The sequence below is a fragment of the Lissotriton helveticus genome, chromosome 12, assembly GCF_964261635.1.
Source record: "Lissotriton helveticus chromosome 12, aLisHel1.1, whole genome shotgun sequence".
Taxonomy (NCBI): domain Eukaryota; kingdom Metazoa; phylum Chordata; class Amphibia; order Caudata; family Salamandridae; genus Lissotriton; species Lissotriton helveticus.
Genome location: NC_136073.1, coordinates 724,355,424 through 724,368,954, shown reverse-complemented (window position 1 = coordinate 724,368,954; position 13,531 = coordinate 724,355,424). Strand labels below are relative to the sequence as shown.

Here is a 13,531-nt window from a genome sequence, read left to right as displayed (position 1 = left end):
GAATACACATTATCTGATCCATAGCTCCTAAATCCTATTAGCTACCTTCAAGAATGTAAAACCTGTGTTACACTTACCAAAATCGACTCTGCAAATCCAGACATGTTGAACGTTTTGTAAATGTCAAAGTTTTGGTATAGACTTTGGAGAAGCTGCACCTAAAAGTAAGCACATGCACAAAGGGGATTATTGTAGGTGTGCCAAATGTATTTTTTGATACAGGGTTTTCCATGGTACAGACCACACTCCAAAAATTTCTCCATCACACTGCAACAGAACAGTCTTACAATTAAGGAGACAACCTAACACAGCATGAAACTACAACCATTAGCCCCACACTTTTTAATGTGTTACATGTCCCCTTTAGCTAAGATAGTGGACCCCTACGGAATTGAATTGGTCAGCTATGCTGACGACACTCAGCTCGTGGTCTCTCTGAATCAGGCTGAACTATCTCACACGAGTCTGAGTGACTGTCTGGAGGAGGTATCAAAGTGGGTGGGCTTGTCCCAGCTAAAACTCAAAAACCAAAAGACCGAATTGATGTTATTGGGCAGGAATGTATCATTCAACTCCCCCACGCTATGGCCATCTTCTATGGGCGCTAGCTCAACTCCCAAAAGCGTGATTAAGAACTTGGGTTTTTGGCTAGACAACGATCTTACCTTCAAAGTACAAGCGAGAAAAACAGCGGCCACCTGCTTCTGCTTGCTCAAATCCATCCGTAAAATCCTCCCTCAATTGCCCGACAGAGCCAAACAAATCCTGCTCCAAGCCACGATCTTGAGGAGGCTGGATTACGGGAACGCGCTCTACCTGGGAGCCCCAGTCTCAGTAATCCAGAAATTACAGGTAGTACAAAACTCCGCCGCTAGATTGCTGACGAGCACCAACCACCGCTCCTCAGCTAAACCAGCGTTGAAATCACTCCACTGGTTACCCATACAGGAACGGGTACATTTCAAGGCCCTCTGTATAGCCCATAAAAATCTTCAGGGTAAAGGCCCCCCCATTCTTGCCAATCTGATTAAACCACACAGAACCCCCAGAAATCTCCGTTCCAACGAGCTTAACCTGGCACAAGTCAGCAGAATCAATAAGGCTCGTACCGGTGGTCGCCTCTTCTCCTACAATTCCTCAAGGTTGTGGAACTCCATGCCCCTTCCGCTTCGACAGGAGCCCAACCATCTTTTCTTCCGCAAGAAATTAAAAACTTGGCTCTTTCCTACAAAATAATGATACCTGACCTTGTCCTTCCTCAACCTCCTCCTTTCGTAGCTGCAAGCGCTGGGATGCCTCCGAGTAGCCATGCGCTATACAAGAATCCTTTCAATTCAATTTAACTATACCAACAGAGTTGCAGCCATTGAGGGAAAGGAGGACCCAAATATACTCAAAGTTGATTCATCGTTCCGTCAACAGTGTCTGGTCTCATTACAGCAATAGTTTGATTTTCAGTAACACTCCTGTTACAATGCATGTAATAAGTACAAGTAAGAGATTCCCACTACAAACTATTATTGGCCTTCATTGTTGTTAATTCAGTTCCCAAAGTTTATCGACACTCTAGAGGTCACTCAAAAAGCTCATAGGTATATCCTTGGAGAAAGAGGCAAATCCATGAAGAAGCGCGTGAGGTGTAGTTGATTGGGCACATAGAAAGTATAATAGTCCTGGAAGGAAGTGCCAGACTGTGCCTAATGGATGATGGCTCTGCAGCTGGCAAGGACTAAATGGCATCTGGTTGACAGTATTAAGGATGGGTCATCATGGGATTTGCGTAGAGCTCCCTTACTATGTTCAGATGTCCAACAGTGTGTAATTGCAATGTGTACCCGTAAGGCATAGGTCTTACAGCTTGGACAATAAGATGAAACAGAAACTTCAGCTCGTGCTGGGTATGAGATTAGGTCCAAAATGGAGGTGAAAACATAGGTCTGCATAGGTAATGATGCAGTAAACAGCCTTAGAGAATTTCACCAACTTCTTGTACTGTTTGGAACCAAGTGTAGAACGCGCCATAAGGTGAGTAGTTTGTGGCTAAGGAATGCTTAAAAGCAGATTTTTCACTAGTGGCGGTTGGTGAATTAAGCATGGTGAGCGAAGCCTCACCACTTTCCAGCCGCTACCCAAGAGAATAAATTCGCAAAACTTGGGGGCAGAACACAGGCCATCAATTTTGCCTCTGATTCCCTTGCAAATATGCTATGTATATATACTGTGGGGAGGTGAAGCATGCTGTTTTTACTGAGCATGGGGCAGGGCAAGCACTAGCCTTCACTCAGGCAAAAAACTCTCCAAATCCGTCCTTCCTCTGCTGATAGACAGAGAAGGCAGGGGACTGGGCAGGACAAGTGCAAGCTATTAATCATAATAGCTTCTGCCTGTCCTGCTACCATGTTGTTCCTGCTTTCAGGACTTTAGTAGAGCCAGAAGTACAGCTTCAGCGCTGCTGGGTCTCAGAAGGTTATTTGACAAGGTCAAAGAGCCTATTTATATATGCGTGTATGCTGATTGTGCATATAAGAGTATAGATATGAATTAATATTAGTGCCTGTAATTCTGCATAATGAGAGTGGTTAAGGGACAGGACTTGCAGACAAGACATGGCAAGGAATTAATCTTCTTCTAATAGTCTCCAAGCCAACACACTCAAGGCATGCTGGACACATTTCTAGCTTCCCCCAGCAGAACAGCGGACAGTCACAACCAATACCACTAACAATGTTGTAAGCATTATTGACAAATAACATTTTGGTTAGCTATAACCCAATAGTGGCAAATCCTTGGCATATGATGGACTCCTTTGGTACAGTTTTGGCCATGTGTCAAACTTTTTTTGCAAAGCGTTTTTGGGTTACCCGGCTTTAAGGTGTCATTGTGCACACTCAAACCTATTTTTATCATGCTTTTTTGGGACTCTTTAACACAATTCATCACTTTATCTGGATTTTTTAAACTTCAGCTAATATGTTTATTAACTTTTTTTATTTTACTTGGGTTTTTCTTTAGAAGATAAATTAATTTAAAATGGCACTAGAGATCATTGAGGGATGGATTGGCTGTGCTCCTTTCCAACAGTGCAGTGAAGGGATGTACTCTGCTGTCCTGGTGACTACAGCCCTCCATATTTAAGGATCTCCCCCGCCTAGGCGAGACATCTCTATGCCTTCAGAGGTGTTGCGTAATGGCAGCTCCTCTGAAGGCAGTAAAAGTCTGCTGAGTGTCCGTCATGTTCCATGCTGCCACTTAGCAACATTTTACATTTTCAAAATCAAACTCCAAGAGCAGATATTCTTTTTAAAAAACAAAGTGCGAACAACCCTGAGACATTGAGAGTTTTCTCCCAGAGTGTGGGGGGATTTGTTAATTTTGTTTTTCAGTTGTTGACAGCCATGCTCTTCCTGGTGGTCCCAAATAGAAATAAACATTGGCAAAGCAAATAGGTTTCACCTAAGTGAGATCTATTGTCTTTGTCCATTTTTAGGCAGCAAGAGCAGCTGTGCATCATGTCTTAAGTAAGGGGGAAAAAAGTGCTATAACACGGCCAGCTTTGACTTGGTCATAGCGCTTTATTTTTCCTCTAAGCCATGTTGCACGGCAGCTCGTACTGCTGTGCAAATATGTATAAAAAATATTAAATGCCGCCAAATAGCATTCACATCTGCGCAAGATATTCGGCTTCGTTCAATGTTTTTGCGACAGGAAGGAAGAAGGGTTGGAGGGGCAGATGGAACCGTGGAGGGGTAGCAACACAACTGACTTGTGGATGAGGGTGGGGGCACTGGCGGCTGGTAGGGAACGTGGGGGGGTTAGGAAATAAATAAAAAAGGAAAATGTACCTGCTGGTCGTCGTCACCACCGCTTCCTCTCCTCGCAGGAACAGGAAGCACCCAGGCTTCCAGACTCCCCTGACCAATCACGACGCTGCTGATGGCAGCGTTATGATTGGTCTGAGCGCCATAATGCGGCGCTCAGAGAGGGAGTGGAAGCCTGGGCATGTTCTCCACCCAGGCTGTAATGCCAGCTGGCCAAACAGTCATGTGCACTTTAGGTGCAGCAGCAGGCACTCCTCCTCCCCGAAGTCACGGGAGCCTAGCCCCACCCCACCCTAACCTGACGGCAACTGAATACTAAAAATAAAATGATAGTAAGTTCCATTATTATCATTTTATTTTTTCCATTGCACAGCTTTAAAGCAGTGGGGCGATGCTCCTCCACCTTAGCAGAGGAGCCGCCACTGGAAGGGGGGCAAGCAACACGTGGGAGGTGGAGAGGAGGCCGGAGGGAGAAGCAACACAACGGAGGGTAGGTGGAATGCAGGGGGCAAGAAATAAGAGGGATGTGTGGGGGAGGAGGCAGGAAGCAGCAGCACAATGGAGAGCGGAAGGAGGGCGGGAGGCAAGAGCAGAGACGGCGGGAGGAGGGAGGGACTGGAGATATATGCACTCTTAGGAAGCGCATATAAAAAGTTTATTAAAATAAAGTATCTACAGGAGCCTGTGGACAGTGGATGGACACTGACCGCAGACAGGAGACTGTACTTGGTCCACCTTCTTGAACCACACAGACCCAGCTGCTCGGAAAAAAATTCTGTTTTAATACATAGATCAGTGCAGCATGTTATATAAACCATATTTATAGTGGGCCGCACTTGGATACACGTTACAAACTATAGGGCAGAGCAATATGTTAGTAAATCTTTGGAGTCTATTGTTAGGGCTCCAGCTGCATTTCTGAAAACCCCATGGTGATTTTGAACAACAGTCTGACATACTGCATGTTGTACGAGCCCATATGTAAATACATAAACTAAACAACAATGATGCAGGACCACAAAAAACACAGGGGGTTAGGGAGGCCTTGAAAAGTTCTCCATCCAGGCTTGTGGTGATTATATACTGCAGCTACACAATGTCGTGAAGTAGCAACGCCATGTGACTACCACTACGTTTATAGTCGTAGATGTATTAGGACGATGTGAACAACTTTCTGAGCAAACGAAAAATGTCACCTACATTTTATCGCATTTTTCTATTAAACAGGAAGATCATCTGCTCAATCACTGCAGTAAGTATCTATAGCTTTATGTACCATTTGCTAAATCATTGGCGCCAAGATGTAGAAATGAAGGTCACAGCAATACATATAGTACAGGGTTGAATGGCCTGTGACTACAAAGACAAGGTTTTGGGGGACCTACAGGTGTGTCACGGATGTCAGTACAAGTTCAAGAAAACCTCCTGGGGCCCCCTTTATAATGACAATCTGCCCCATGAGTGGGTGCCATGCTCATCTCATGATAGGCAGATCCATATACCGCAATTCTATTGATTTCACACTATGGGTATTATTGACCACAGTCCACTGTTGCACCGAACAGTATCTGTCAGTGTTCTACTGCCAATCTTACAGCACCGTGCACTGCATACACATGGTGTTAACTTAGTTGATCCCATCCATGTCTCAGCAGCATTTACACTTTAAAAGCAGTCAATTATAAATGTCTAACAAATTTCCTTTCAAGTGATACTCAACATTAGTTCGTATGTGAAAAACTGTAACCTCACTTCCAGATTTGTTTTGACCTGAGTCATTTTATTGTCTAATTTTAGTTGGGACCTGCTATGTACCTTATTTTTGGTAAGCAGTTTTTCTCAGATCATTATGTAGCTAAATTGGATGCTAGTCTTATGTGATTTTCCCAAGATCATATGTCTTTAATCATATGTGAAAGACAAGGTAAGCATTCATATCTACTGGTCCAGAGTCAGCAAAAGGCACTCGACTCAATCTCTCCTCTCTTTTCATTTGACTCTTTTTATTTGGAGATGTGGCGGTGAATGGTGGATATAATGCTATTGTGGGGTTGCTTCTGTTGCGCGGAGGGTGTAGATATTAATATTGATGGATAAAGGAAAATAGATGGTGGAAATAGGCCTTTGTGATGGGACAAGAAATTGTGGTATCAGAGAATCCTTGAGTAATAAATACGGTCTGATGCATCATTATTAATAATGATAAATGGTAATCAATATTGCGGATAGTGCCTAAGGTAAATCTACTGAATCCTCTGCCTGTTGACCATTATTGTCACTATCTTCCCTTCTAGTCAATATTCGTAATAATTCCAAACAGTCATCGTTGCAAACCGTGTATGATAGTAATTATTATCTATTTTGTCTGGGGTCATTGTTGTACGTACCCCTCATTGTGACATATTGCATGCCTTTGATGAGGTTGCTAAAATAATACTAATTGTGCCGGAGCCATTAATGCTTCATGAGTGACAGTTATGCAAGGCATCACTGACTACTGAACTAGTGAAAAACATGCTTTAAATGAACCACTTGTGTCTCATTTAAAAGAAAATTGATCAGGAAATCTGAAATCTCCAACACACCAGCCCTTAGAAGGGATCTGTTTGCTCATTCAGTGGACACTCATTGATTGCATACTGGGTCATAAAGTTTAAAATATTTTACAGTGATCATGGTTGTGTGAAATGTTTACAATAATGGAAGATTTGTCATGATTATTACCCATACATAAAAAATCTTATTAAACAAAAATTAAAGGAAAATATATATAGTGAATATTGTACAAGATGGAGGACACAATGGGCGTAGGGAGCTATCTCACGGAAAATGATATCCCGGTGAACCAAAATGATTGCTTGCTCATACTTTTTCCATTACTTTCATTAACAAATTTACGGTTAACTTACCTCCCAATCTCCGCTACTCACAGAAAGGATTTTATGACATATTCCGTAGTGAAAGCTCTCCTTTCCTTCGGCATACCCTGGGGCAGTAGTCTGGAAATAATAAAATAATACTAGGAATTGCATCTTCAAACTTGTAAGTAACCAACATTATTATTCTCCCGATAAATTTACTGGCTCGATAGGCAACATGATTCAGTAACCCAATACCAATTTCTTCCCAAGGCTACGCAATGAAAGTAAATGGAACCAATGATTAAAGATGACCTTCAACAACTCTTTAAGATTACCAAATCATTCTTATTTCACATAGTGTTATTCAGGTCCTTCTTTCTTCACTCTAATAAGTATGAACTTCAACTTTCACATGCATTTTCCAATCTGTCTCTACATTTGCATCCACACCCAGAGTCATCAAAGTTACATATGGATTATATACTCAACCTATTTACATCATTCTTCTAAGAACACTATGAGAATGAGTGCAAGTCTTAGGCATGACTTGGCATTTCTAGGCAGTAGAGAGCAAAGATAAAACTCTACTCAGCATCAGAATTGGCCTAGATCCCGGTTTAGGGACAGTAAAACAGGAGATATTGGAAGACCGCTGAACGTAGTGTAGTTGTGCCTTGATACAATCTCAAGTAGTGGTGAAATGCCATGAGCTGCCTTGAAAACCGTGTTCTACCAGTCACCATTTTAAGTAGAACTCTATGTTATCAAATAGTCCCCCAGGCTATCTACAGTACCAAGGAGGTGGGATGCTGGCGAGAGAACCAGAGATAGAGTTAATAATACAGAATTGAGAAGGCATATTGAAGAGAAGAAGAGGACTTCGAAAGGTAGGTGAAACCCTTTATTCAGATCAAACCTACCAGGAGGGAGCTAGCCAGCCAACATCTCCCACTCAGAACACACTGACCCTTATCTATTCTTAGAACAGAACAATGCTCTCTTAGTGTTCTTCAGAGCAAGGACAGCAGGATGCAACACATCTTCCTCCCTTAAATAGCAACAAAAAAGTTGTATACAATAACATTGTGATGAACAATGTTAGGAAATACATTAACCTCAAACATGGAAACAATTAGCATATCTTTATAAAAAAATATAACATTACATCCATCCATATACATAACACAATGTGAATTTTCATACATTGAAGGAATAATATACTTCAAAATCCTCAAACCACTTGGGTACCTTAGGTGTCCTATTGAATAAACATGATTCAGTGCCATAACTCTTAACATCTTCCAAATACTTTATTCATTGTTTGAGAACCATAAAAGTACATAAAATAATACGACACAGACAAAATACAAATACAATAAAGTATCCAATCACAGTATAGAAAAGGCTATCAAGGGATCCATGCCAGATTAGGATAAAATAGTATATAAAAAGTATAATAGATAAAACAAGTCATGACAGCTCTCATAATAGTTGCCAAGGCAGTATACTAAGATTTGTATAGGTACGTCTGATCTCAAAAGAGGCTTATTTCAAGAATGAATGCCCAGGTCAATAATAGCATTCGGCAAAGCTTTCAGACGAGGGGAAAATAAGTGGCAGTAATAAAAGTACACATCAGAGAAAAGACAGCACTTATCCTAGATATAAAAATCGACTGGGGTTGCTTAGATGCAAAATAAAATCGTGAACAGACAGTACAAATGTAAAGTGGTGTAGTTCAGTGAACTTTGAATGGCAGATAGACCCTCTTGAAAGAGATTATATCGAAGGGCAGCGCCACAATAACCAAAAAGTTCACCCCATCACTTTGGCTCTAAAGCTCCAGCTTCAATGGAGATATCTGGCAAATGCGCAGACGACCGGCTCTAGGGTCTCTGTGCGGAGAAGCCTACGTGCTGTAGAATACTGCCTAGACCCACGCTGTCTACGGATTGGGATTATCAAGTTTTAACTCGATCGTGAATACCCTGAGAAGAAGAAAATTAATTGTGATAAAGTTTCTTCCGCTCGCAGACATACTGGGCAGGCAAAGCACAAATCAGTTTTGCATTTCCATTTGGAGCAAAAAGACAAAAGTGATAGCGTACCATGCCAAAATATAAAATATTGATGTCTCGCAGCTGGTATGGGGCTTGAGGTCAAGATAATCACTGGTAAGGGAGCCTTAGTGCACATTCCACACATCCAACCCCCACTTATGCCCCCCAAAAAGTTTCCTGGAATGGGCCCTTAGATAGGTGTATTGTGGGGGCGTTCTCAGGCCAAAACTCATGGAGGCCAAGCTGGGTCAAGGTGTCCTTTACATTGCCTACCCACTTGATTTTACAGGATTTATCTATTACCACTTTTTCTTTAAAGGCATTATGGTAGTCTGCCAGGGCCAGGGTGTACTTTAGTCTGCACCAGTATAATAGAGGTCTCAACTGGGCCTAGTGGACCATTGGTATAACACCCATGTCCCATCGCAGTGGTAATAGAAGTGTACTTTTGGGGAGACCAACCATTGCTCGTAGGAAGTTATTCTCTGCTACGCCCAATTGGGTTAGACTTGTAAAGTGCGACAACTCCTCTTCATATAGCGTACTGCCCTCTGCCTTGATCCTATATACTTTCGAGGCTAGTGAGATGAGCTTAACTTTTGAGGACTTATAGAGGCTTAAGATTGTAGAGGCTTGGTGGGTTAGATTCAGACTGCTTTTTTGACCTGGGAAGACCATGCCATATTCCTAGTTAATTGGATTCCCAGATAATCAAACTCAGTGGCCTTATTTAAGGGATTTCCTTCAAGAATCATGGTACCTCTATATGATCTATGGGGGTTGATAGCAGGGCTGGACTGGGATCCGAAATCGGCCCTGGCAAACTGTTCGGCGGCCCCCCAAGAGGGAGGGATGGGGTGCAGCCAAGCTGTTTGGCTAGGGCCGGTTTCGGCTGATTTTGTTACAGGGGGTGGATATTGCCGGCCCAATGTAACAAAATGGCCCACCAGGGCCCCAAAACAGGCCCCTACCCTGGCGGCCAATCAGGGAAACGCCCGCTGCCCACAACGGCCAGTCCTGCCCTGGTTCATAGTCATAAGGTTCGTTTTCGAGTGGTGTATCACTAACCATCGAATGTCACAGAATGGCGCAAACCTGTCACCAAGAATATGTAAGCCAGCCGGCGTCACTCTAACCATCCTCCAGGTAGGCAACCACGTCATTGAGGTACAGGGAAAATAGTGTTGGGGACAGGACGCACCCCTAGTGTACACCTTTGTGAACTTCTATGAGTGATGTTAGCTTGCCCCTGGTACCTCATCGGACTTGGGCATACGAATTGTGGCGTAGGAGCATAAAGATGTCCAAGAGATCAGAAGGGACCTCATTTCCCTTCAGGGCCTTCCATAATTTTCAGCGGGGAGGCAGGTCAAATACGGAGTTTAGCTCCACAAATACTAAATATAAATGTTACTTCTGGAGGAATACTGTCTTCCAGTAGATAGTCAGGAAACAAAAGACCTGATCGATTGTGCTTGTCTGACTCCTAAACTCAGCTAGAAGGTATGACAAAGATTTGTGTTCCTCTATCCAGAGGTCCAATTTTTTTTAAATATTCCTGCAAAAACCTTTCAAATTACATCATTAAGATTTATTGGTCTATAATTCAAATGGGAGTTCCTTGAGCCCTTTTTATAAACTGGGATCATCTCAGCTGCTTTCCAGCTGCACAGGATGTCCACAAGACCACCCCAGTATGGCACTGGATAACTTATTTATTATATATAGGGCCCAATTCGCTAATGTCTGATAAGAAAAGATCACCAGGGACACTGTCAGACCTGGCGGCTTGCCTGCCAAATTAGCCTTGTTCTTTTATATTGATCTTTAGTGGAGAGGTGGAAGCTTGTGTCACAAGATTTGGAGGGTCCTAAACATCAATGGGCTTTGCGGGGGGGGGGGGCAATAAAGGTCAGAGAAATGCTTATGCCAAGATTCTGGGTGGATAGAGTCTGCAAGATGGATTGAGGCACTTTGTTCCCCATTTGCCACTAGTCGCCAAAACGTCCTGGTATCCTTGGAAACTTGAGCCTCATAGATTTCTTCCCTGATGTGCATGTCCCAATCATGATGTGCTTTTATCTGAGACAATTTATATTGTTTCCTTCTAGCTCTAGTAAGGTTGATGTTGCCACACTCTAGGGCTTGACGTAGCTCAGTTTTTACAATCTTTATTAAACCAAGTGTGACCAGGTTTAATGGCCGTACATCTATACGCATGGTGCTATGTAAAGCATTCACCTAAGGTGTTAAACAACTTTTTATGTGTTGATGAAATTACAGAGTCTCTATCTTGTCGGAGGGTGGGACTGTCTAGATACTTTTAAGACCAGTCATGGCATTCAGCAGGGCCCTATTAATTTTGGTCCTGAAATCTGGTTGGATTGCTATGCTGGCCCATTTTACCCTACGCCTATTATTAGATGGGGTTAAATCTGTAGTGAGTGATAGTGGAATGTTTACTGCATGTTTTGTTATATCATTCTGCCTGCAATGGATGGTATTATGGCCACTATTAGTCCTGGTAAGCACCTTCATATCAGCTACAGTGCCTCAGAGTGAAAGGGTGATCAAGATATAATCAATCCTACTGGAGTAGCCAGGTAGGTTAAAGGTATGAGATGCATACTGGCCTGGCCCCACCCTATCTTAATTCCTTGGTACAGCACTACCGTCCCCTCCGCGCTCTGCGATCATCTAATCAGTACTTATTCTCGGTTCCCAGAATCAATAAATCCAGAATGGGTGGCCGCTCTTTCGCCTGGCTGGCCCCCTCACTCTGGAACTCCCTTCCCCTCCAGTTACAAACTGAACCCTGCTACCTTAGGTTTCGCAGACAGGTAAAAACTTGGTTATTCAACATGTAACAGCCTTCCCTCTGACTTTCCCCTCTCATTTGGTTTTAGCGCCGGGAAACCAACGATTAGCTGAGCGCTTTATAAACTTAAATATAATAATAATAATATTGATCAGACAGCGTACAGCCATTGCACACCCTCAGACCGAGAGATAGTGTAAAGGACAATAACTAGTAGGCTGCATCTGGCCACCGCTTCATGGGAGCGATGTTCAGAGGGGGGATACCCCATTCCTTGTCTTCCACACCAGAGGGAGAGCAGCTATTACTATCAAAAGGCTTGTACGTGGTGTTAAAATCATCTGCTATGATTAGGGAATCATGTGTATCTAAAAGGTCCCTATGCGCAATGAGTTGCTGCAGTGTCAGCATGTCACCACTCTGACCCCCGCTTATAAACGTTGTATATGTGGAGTGGACGAAAATCCTCCCCTGTAATAGTTATGCCTTGGATATCATGGGAAGCAATAGTGAGTGGGCACAATTTTTGGGTTTAGTGCAGGCCACCAGAGGGATATCCCATCCCAGAGTGATATGCAGGGATAACATAGTTCACGCAGCCTGACCTGTGAACAGGATCAATACTCCAGGATTCTTGGAAGAGGCATATGTGAAACTAGTCTATGAAGGTGCCCCAAGCAGGGTCACCAAGCTGTGATCTGCCACCTGCCACATTCCAAGACAAAATACTGATTGTATTGGGATTCTTAGCTACATCTTTCTGATTAGGGTTCAAAGGCGCTACGAGCTTATCATCACAAGTTAAGGCCGGCCACTTTAAATCAGTTTCCAGCTGTGATACCTCATTTATGACTGGGTGTTCCCCTTCCCCAGTAAATCCGGAAAATAGCCAACAATTCCCAGACAATCTACCATAGAGGTGTCCAGATCCTTTGATGGTATAGAGAATGTAGGACAATGGGTGATTTACGAGTTGTAAAGAGAGGGCGGGTTGTGTTTAGGGTGCCAGAAGGGCCTCCTTAAACATTTCTACACCCACTAGCCTTTCAGCCAAGGAGGTGGACTTTAAATGTATCTTTATGTAATCAAACGTCCCTACTTGGGCTGTTGGGTCCTGGAACCATCTAGCTTGTAAAATGTATGGGAGAATTCTAGAATAACAGTTACACACAGACCTGATTTGATATATGCACTTATTTATTAGGGAATCCTCGTCCCTTCTTGCCCCTGGGGTATTCTGCATTTTTCTCTCTTAATGGTCAATCTTCTGTCTGGAAGTGCCTCTTGAACTGACTTTAAGACCCTATTATGTGTCTACATTCTCTCTCCAAATACCAATATGACATCTTGGAAGTATGTAACGTTGTACAATGTTCTTAAAATGTTGGTACATGGCTCTTTGAAATATGGCTGAAGCCGAGGCCAACCCAAACGGCATGTGCTTGTACCTATATGCTCCTTCGATCGTGATGAAAGAAGTCAGCAGCCTGGAATCTGGGTGAAGAGATATTTGATGACATGCTGACGACAAGTCTAAGGTGATGAAATTCCTCACACCTCTGATTGTCGTCAGTAACTTCCCAATGTTAGGCAGAGGATGTCTATCCAACCAGATCGCGGAGTTCAAATCACGTAAATCAACACATAAACAAATCTCACCACCGGGTTTTTTCACTAGAACCACAGGGGCCACCCATTCCAACGCCTCCGTTTTTTTCAATATTATCCTTTATGCAAAGGTTCCCTTATAACCAAGGGAACAACTCGAACTTTTTGGGCATTGGGAATTGCACCATTCTTAAAAAATAACTTTATGCACAAATCCTTTAAGCAATCCCAAATCTTTTCTGAATACTGCAGTGTTATAACTTGGGCTTCTGGTTGGAACCTGCCACACTAGTCAAGGTAAGTTAGTTACACACCAAATAAAACCTGTGCTCACCCTCTAGTAGCTCTTCACAGAGTAGGCAGCCT

General features: G+C 43.0%; 1 protein-coding gene across 3 annotated transcripts in view; it reads right to left on the bottom strand.

Moving 5' to 3' along the window:
• The window catches only part of LOC144798802 (uncharacterized), a 136,022-nt gene that overhangs the window by 22,429 nt on the left and 100,062 nt on the right, over window positions 1–13,531 (bottom strand). For all 3 annotated transcript variants that reach the window (XM_078669847.1, XM_078669848.1, XM_078669846.1), the window contains exons 7-8: window positions 6,728–6,817; window positions 78–158 (exon numbers count right to left, since the gene is read on the bottom strand). In XM_078669847.1, coding sequence (XP_078525973.1) covers window positions 78–158; window positions 6,728–6,817 — 171 coding nt within the window. The remainder of the gene's footprint in view (window positions 1–77; window positions 159–6,727; window positions 6,818–13,531) is intronic.